Source organism: Orycteropus afer, unplaced genomic scaffold (genome assembly GCF_000298275.1).
Source record: "Orycteropus afer afer isolate SDZICR_OR568_19922 unplaced genomic scaffold, OryAfe1.0 scaffold00011, whole genome shotgun sequence".
Lineage (NCBI taxonomy): Eukaryota > Metazoa > Chordata > Mammalia > Tubulidentata > Orycteropodidae > Orycteropus > Orycteropus afer.
Window position 1 is genome coordinate 25,046,114 of NW_006921598.1, and position 8,704 is coordinate 25,054,817.

The 8,704-nt window shown below is 36.0% G+C and overlaps 1 protein-coding gene across 1 annotated transcript in view; it reads right to left on the bottom strand.

Annotated features, from left to right (window-relative positions):
• MEI4 (meiotic double-stranded break formation protein 4) overlaps positions 1–8,704 on the bottom strand; it is a 261,292-nt gene that overhangs the window by 171,898 nt on the left and 80,690 nt on the right. Inside the window, exon 3 of the mRNA XM_007951339.1 lies at positions 7,790–8,308. Within this exon, the coding sequence (XP_007949530.1) occupies positions 7,790–8,308 (519 nt within the window). The remainder of the gene's footprint in view (positions 1–7,789; positions 8,309–8,704) is intronic.

Sequence of the window (8,704 nt, forward strand, 5' to 3'; positions counted from 1 at the left end):
CGTTCATAAAATATGTCATTGTGCATTATACCTTCCAGGTCCATATTATTATTATTATTCTCAGGATACAATACAGACACAGAATTGAGTTAAACAATTCATAAATAGTTCATTATTTAATAAATAAAAAGGAAAGTACCTAAAATAACACAAAAATACACAGGCTTTAACCAAATCTAAGAAAGCACAAGTAACATGTTTTCCTTATTATTCTAATTTCAACCAAACTAACATTAGTATGGATTACATATCAACATAAAGGAAAAAAAAAAAAAAAGCAATCCTCACCATTGGACCAATAAGCAACATTATGATAAATGGAGAAAAGATTGAAATTATCAAGAATTTCTTGGATCTATCTACAATCCATGCCCACAGAAGAAGCAGTCAAGAAATCAAACAACATATTGTATTAGGCAAATAGGCTTCTAAAGATCTCTTTAAAGTGGTTTTTATTTATTTATTTATTTATTTATTTTAAAAAAGTCATTTTAAGGACTAAGGTGCATGCAACCCAAGCCATGGGATTTTCAATCACCTCATATACATGCAAAACCTGGACAGTAAGTACAGAAGAGTGAAGAACTGATGCCTTTGAATTATAGTGCGGGCAAAGAATACTGAATATATCATAGACTGCCAGAAGAACAAAAAATTTGTTGTAGAAGAAGTAAAACTAGAATAGTCCTTAGAAAAAAATGGTGAGACTCTGTCTCATGTACTTTGGACACATTATCAAGAGGGACCAGTCTATGGAGAAGTTCATCATGCTTGGTAAAGTAGAAACCAAAAAATAAAATAAAAAAAACCTTCACTGCCAGCAAGTCGATTCTGACTCACAGCAACCCCTCCCTGGGGTTCCAAGGCGGTATCTCTGTGGGAGCAGACTGCCCAATCTTCCTTCTGGGTTTGAACCGCCAGCTTTCTATTAGCAGTCAAATGCCTTAGGCACTACACCACCAGTACTCCTTGGTAAAGTAGAGGGTTGGCAAAAATTATGAAAATTCTCAATGAGATAGATTGACAGGGTGAATGGCTGCTGCAATAATAGGCTCAAACACAGCAACAATTGTAAGGATAGCACGGGAACAGGAAGTGTTTCATTGCTTTATATAAGGTTGCTATGAGTTGGAACCTACTCAGAGGCAACTAACAACAAAAACATGAGCAAATTATTCAAAAGAATCTCTAGAGTATCTCATCAAATCCACAGAATCTAGACCAACTTCCTACCTTTTTGATATATATAGTCCCTTGACAACTGAAAATCACAATGATGACATCAAGATTCTGAAAGATCCCAAAGTCTAGCTGATTATTAAAGAAAAATGAAGTTAAGTATTAAATCAGTTAAATTTTGAAGAATTATATGGTATATAAAAACTGGTTATACATGAATTATAAGCACATTAAACCCCTCTATCAGAATATTAAATATTTATACCAGAACTTTTCCTATCACATTGCACAAAAATAAGTTTAATGAAATCAAGAGCAAGGTTCAAGTTTCCAAGCAATATAATTTAATTAAACACTTCAAGGGACCATTCCTTGGAGAAGGATATCATGCTTGTTAAAGTGGAGGGTCAGTGAAAACGCGGAAGACCCTTAACAAGATGGATTGACCTTGTGGTTGCAACAATGGGCTCAGGTATAGCAAGGACTGTGAGGCTAGGCAGGACTGGGCAGTGTTTAGGGTCGATATGAGTCGGAGACAACTCAATGGCAACAGCAACATCATTCTGTGAAAACAAAATTTTCCCATAAAAGTTTTTTTTCTTTGTACATATGGTATTTGCTTTAGCCTACCAAACATAGTATCCATGAAAAATGCAATAACAAGAGCTATCATTTATTTCATCTCACAATATGTTCTTTCTTGAGACTTTGCTTATTCTTTAAGGAAAACTAAACAAAGATAAAGGAGCTATGGTGGCACAGTGCCTAAGGCATTTGACTGTTAACCAGAAGGTTAGTGGTTCAAATCCATCAGCTGTTCTGTAGGTGAAAGATGGGGCAATCTACTTCCTTAAAGATTTACAGCCTCAGAAACCCAGTGGGGGTCCCTATGAGTTGGAATCAACTTGATGGCAGTGAGTTTTTTTTTTTTTAAACCAAGATAGTCAAACATTTTTTTTTTTTTTAAATCGTACTTAAAAAAAGCAATTCCTAGTCACAATTTTCTCAATACAAAATCAAGCTTAATGAAAAAATCTGGAAGATAATGATGATGTTAATAAGGATAATAATGATGGTGATAATGATGATAACAATGGAATGATTTTGTGTAAGATGCCTTTGCTGGTGAGAAAAATATCCCCAGTGAGAATGCCAGTAAGTTCCTTTATGATACATTGCTCCAATTCTAAATGTAGTAAATGATTTTCAGGTTCTACTTTCTCTGAATGAAACAATGAGCTTTCCGAGAAAAGACCAAAGCCATTTATTTACTCATTTTTCCACTGCTAACAAATTATTCAGGAAAATATACTTCAAATCCATTTACTCCATAGTAAGTGTCTTCTACATGTCCCCCTACTTCCATACAACGCCCAAGGACATTCTTGAGTAGGTATAAATTATATCAATGTCCAATTTTTTAAGTCAGAGGAAAAAAGACTTTAAAAATATTTGCATTGTTTAGTAATTCTGATGAGTAACACAAATGCCAGAATCTGGGAGAGTCTAAGTCACATAAAACATTCTTGAAATAATTTAAAGAAGAAAACAGAAATATACAAAAAAAAAAAAAAAAAGGTAATTAATATAAGGTACTTGAACTATTTATTAAGAAACATGTATTTTAGATTACATTATAGAAAATCTGATTTTTAAATCCTGATTGGCCAGAAAAAGATTGCCATTTCCCAGACAGAAAATTCAGTATCTTTCACAAATGCCAAAAGCTTAACATAAAGTTTTCTATAATACTGATCAACTCATACATTGATAGGTCTTCCCAGAAGGAAAGAATATACGTATGTATAATAAATTAGGTTATCAGTTCAAATTTTGTCAGATATTTTGTTAGATTATAGCCCTAAGGACAAAGACTTAATGATGTATCAAAAGAAAGGTTGTTGTTGTTATTAGGTGCCAGTTCTGACTCACAGTGTTCCCATGTACAACAAAATGAAACAATATCAGCTCCTGAGCCATCCTCACAATTGTTGCTGTCTTCAAGCCGACAGTTGGAGCCTCTCTGACAATCTGTCTTGTTGATGGTTTTCCTCCTTTTTTGCTGGTCCCCTACTTTACCAAGTGTGATGTCCTTCTCCAATTACTGGTCTCTCCTGATAACATGTGCAAAGTACATGAGATGAAGTCACATCATTCTTGCTTCTAAGGAGCACTCTGGCTGTACATCTTCCAAAACAGATTTGTTCATTCTTCTGTCAGTCAGTATTATTGTTGTTGTATCATCAAGTTGGCTCCAACACGTAGGGATATGTAAAACAGAATAAAACACTGCCCAATCCTGTGCCAGCATTACAAGCCTTGCTATACCTGAGCCCATTGTTGAAGTCACTCTGTCAATCCATCTCATTGAGGGCCATCCCCTTAGTCACTGACCCTCCACTTTACCAAGAATGATATCCTTATCCAGGAAGTGGTCCCTTCTGACAAGACCAAAGTACTTAAGACAAAGTGTGCCCATTCTCGTTTCCAAGGAGCATTCCGGCTGCACGTTGTCCATGACAGAGTTGGTAGTTCTTCTGGCAGTCTATGGTACTTTCAGTATTCTTTGCCAATACCACAACTCAAAAGCATCAACTCTTCTTCAGTCTTCCTTATTCATTCTCCAGCTTTCACATAGATTCGAGGCAACTGAAAATACTATGTCTTAGGTTAGCACCTCAGCTTCAGAGAGACATTCTTGCTCTTCAGCAATTTATACAAGTCTTTTGCAGCAGATTTTCCCAGTGCTATACATCGTCTGATTTCTTGACTGCTGCTTCCATTGGTGTTGATTGTGGAACCAACTAACATGAAATCTTTGACAACTTCAATCTTTTCTCCAATTATCATGATGCTGCTTATTGGTCCAGTTGTGAGAATTTTCATTTTATGTTGAGGTATAATCCATACTGCAGACTGTAGTCTTTCATCTTTATTAGTAAGGGCTTCAAGTCATCTTTACTTGAAGCATAGTTGTATCATCTGCATATTGCCGGTTGTTAATGAGATTTCCTCCAATCCTGATGCCATGTTCTTCTTCACCTAGTCCAGCTTCTTGGATTATTTGCTCAGCATACAGACTGAATAAATATGGTGAAAGGATACAACCCTGAAGCACTCCCTTCCTGATTTTAAACCATATGATATCCTCTTGTTCAATTCAAATGCAGCCTCCTGGTCTATGTACACATTGCTCAAGAGCACAATTAAGTATTCTGGAATCCCATTCTTTTCAGAGTTATCCATAATCTGTTATAATTCACACTGTCAAATGCTTTTTCATAGTCAGTAAAACACAAGTAAACATATTTCTGGTGTTCTTTGCTTTCAGCCAAGATCCATCTGACATGAGCAATGATATCCTTTGTTCCATGACCTCTTCTGAATCCATCTTACATTTCTGCAAGTTCCCAGTCAATATACTGCTGCAACCATTTTGAATTTTCTTCAGCAAAATTTTCCTTGCATGTAATAACATCAATGATACCATTCAATAATTTCTACATTTTGTTGGATCATCTTTCTTTGGGATGGATACAAATATGGATCTCTTCCAGTCAGGTGGCCAGCTGGCTCTCTTCCAAATTTCTTGGCATAGATGAGTAAGTGCCTCCAGCACAGCATCCATTTGTTGAAACATCTCAATGGGAATTCTGTCAATTCCTAGAGCCTTGCTTTTTGTCAATTCCTTCAGTGCAGCTTCAACTTCTTCTTTCAGTACCATTGGTTCTTGATCATATGGTACCTCCTGAAATAGATGAACATGGACCGATTCCTTTTGGTACAGTAACTCTATATATTCCTTCCATCTTCTGTTGATGTTTCCCACATCATTCAATATTTTGCTCATAGCATCTTTCAATATTACAACTTGAGGCTTGAATGTTTTCTTCAGTTCTTTGAGCTCAGTAAATGCTGTGTGTCCTTCCCTTTTGGTTTTCTAACTTCAGGTCTTTGCACGTTTCATTATAATAACTGACTTTGTCTTCTCAAGCTGCTCTTTGAAATCTTCTGTTCAGCTCTTTTGTGTTGTCATTTCTTCCATCTGTGTCAGCTACTCTCTGTTCAACGGCAAGTTTCAGAGTCTCTTCTGACATCCATTTTGGTCTTTACTTTCTTTCCTGACTTTTTAATGACCTTTTGGTTTCTTCATGGATGATGTTCCTGATATTATCCTACAACTCATCTGGTTTCAGTCACTGGTGCGCAATGTGTTAAATCTATTCTTCAGAAGTTCTCTAAATTCAGGTGGGATATAATCAAGGTTATATTTTAGCTCTTGAGGACTTGTTTTAACTGTCTTCAGCTTCAACTTGAACTTGCATATGAGCAATTAATGGTCTGTTACTGGATCAGCTTCTGGCCTTGTTTTGACTGAAGATATTGAGTTTGTCTGTTGCCTCTTTCCACAGATATAGTTGATGTGATTTCTGTGTCCTCCACCTGGAGAAGTTCACATGTATAGCTGCTGTTTATGTTGTTGGAAAAGGTATTTGTAATGAATAAGTTGTTGGTCTTACAAAATTCTATCAAGCAATCTCCAGTGTCATTTCTATAACCAAGTCCATTATTTTCCAATTACTGGTGATTCTTCTTTGTTTCCAACTTTCACATACCAATCACCAGTAATAATCAATATATCCTGATTGCATGTTTGGTCAATTTCAGACTGCAGAAGTTGGTAAAAATCTCCAATTTCCTCTTCTTTGGTTTTGGTGGTAGGTGAGTAAATTTGAATAACAGCTGAATTAACTGGTCTTCCTTATAGGCGTATGGATATTATCCTATCACTGACAGCACTGTACTTCAGGATAGATCTTGAAACAATTTTTTGTGACAGTGAATGTCATGCTATTCCACTTCATCATTCCTGCCATAGATCATAAGGTTGTCTGATTCAAAATAGCCAAAACCAGTCCATTTCTGCTCACTAATGCCTAGGATATTGATTTTTGTGAGTTCCATTTCATTTTTGACTGCTTTCAATTTCCCTAGATTCATACTTCACACATTCCATGTTCTGATTATTAATGGATGTTTGCAGCTGTTTCTTCCCATTTTGAGTCATGCCACATCAGCAAATGGAGGTCCTGAAAGCTTTACTCTATCCATGTCATTAGGTTGACTCTACTCTGAGGAGGCAGATCTTGCCCAGTCCTATTTTGAGTGCCAATGTGAGGGGCTTATCTTCCAGCACTATATTAGACAAATGTTTCAATGCTTTTATCCATTTATCATAATATTACTTACTGGTCCAGTCATGAGGATTTTTGTTTCCTTTATGTGGAGGTGTAATCCATACTGAAGGCTGCAGATTTTGAGCTTCATAAGTAAGTACTTCCTCTTCGCTCTTAGCAAGCAAGCTTGTATTACCTGCATATTGCAGGTTGTTAACAAATTTTCTGCCAATCCTGATATACTGCATTCTTCTTCATAGACTCCAGCCTCTCATATAATGTGCTCAGCATACAGAATGAATAAGTACAGTAAAAGGTTACAACCCTGACACATACCTTTTCTGATTTTAAATTACGTAGCATCACCTTGCTCTGTTTCCACCACTGCCTCTTGGTGTATTGTACAGGTTGCACATGAGCACGATTAAGTGTTCTGGAATTTCCTCTAATTTGTTTCCACACAGTCAAATGCCTTTGCATAGTCAAAATTAAAAGCCCACAGGTAAATATCTTTTATTAAAAGAAATAATGACCAACAACTATCTTTTCCTGCAGAGAAGGACAGTTAATAAGTTAAAAAATCCTTTTAGTCTCCTTTGTTATTTTTAGTAGTCATTTTCAAAGGACTAAAATTGGGAGGTATTTGGATTGTTCCAAACAAATGATCAGATACTGAGGAAGATATAAACTAATGAGAAATAAATTTTCACTATGTTTCAAGAGCAAACATAAAAAATAAAACATAAACACAACAAGCACCTCAGGTTACCTCAAAGTCACTTGTTAAAAAAGAATTCCTGAGTCAACATTTCTAAGCAATTGCAAATAACTAAGGGGAGAAAAAGATATGAAGTCTCATAATATATATTCCTCAGACAATTTACTCAGATAACCTCCATCTTCAGATGGTCCACAGGGAAATAATGCCAGATAGAAAGGAAATTCCAAAAGAAGAGGGTAACTATCTTTGACCTCAAAGTAGTTACTAGTTAATGTGAGAAAAAAGAAGTAAATCCAATACAATGCAGGTAATCCAACTCTAAAAATTTAACACTTTATAACTTGTTATAAATTGGGATGCCATCAGTATCTTTCTTTTTTTTAAGAATTGAGACTTTTTTGAGCAACAAGAAGTAAACATAAGCATGGGAAAACATAAGGAAAGAGAAAAATCTAGGGATAATGATAAAAGTAGGAAAGGTAACTAAAACTAGAGAACCACAGCTTCAAACAGAGACATTTCATATGGAAAACAACATGGTAGCCATTACAGCCCAGAACTCAAGGCACTACAATGAATTAGAGCTGCAAACAGCCAGAAAAGAAGGTCCAACTGAAGAATCTTTGAGACAAAAACAAAAGGGACAGTAAAAAATATTAACAAATGAAATATTCACTGAAATCTGATCTCATAAATTGGAGAGATTACTTACCCGATTAATATTCTTGTTCCTTAAAATAACCTGTAGTATAGTTTTCTCAAATTCTTCCAACTTTTTGGAACACTTTTTAAGGATATGATTAGATAAATTATAATCACTGAACAGCCTAGCTAAAGTACAAACAGCTTCTGTCCAAAAGCTTGAAAAGGGAATTTTGGGATTACTGTAAAAAGTTATCAGGCCATCCAGCAACTGAGAAACAGAATCGGCTACCACAGAATAGTCATTTTCAAACTGGCTTAAATCTGTTTTCAGAATGTCTGATTCTGCCACATTCTTCAACTCAAGTAGATGTTGCAAGAATTGCATGTGAGAAGACAGGGGGTTTTCAGGAGTGGCACAATGTCTTTTCATAATGGGCAGTGGTGGAAAAGGTGTCAGGGGGCTTCTCTCCACAAAATGCTGGGATGTCTCTGAAGCTTCAGTTTGGTGCTCATTTGACAAATCACACCCAGAATCTTCCAGCAGAGTTGACATAGTTTCAGAGCTTCTAGGTTTCTGAGTCTGCAACTGGGAGGCTGAATTTCCTGAAACAGAAAGGAATAGAGGAATGATCTTTCCATATCTAAAATTTCTCCATATAAAAACTAGACACTGATTTTTCTCATTTAAAATGCTAAATGATGCATGAAGTATACATGATAAATATTTTAAAAACAGTAGCATAAAAACCAAATAGAGCAACAACTGTGAAAGAAATCCATTAAGCTGAATGTGGAAAAGGTCTTTATGTTCACTGGTAGAAAATTACAGTAACTGACCCATACATTCTTAGGCTACTAGCTCTCATAGGCGCTCTGGCGGCATAGTGCCTGCAAAAACGCCAAGGAGGCCACATGTTCTGACCTCCTCTAACCCTACAAGGGGAAGGCAGGATTACCAGCAGTAATCCAAGGCCTATTACTG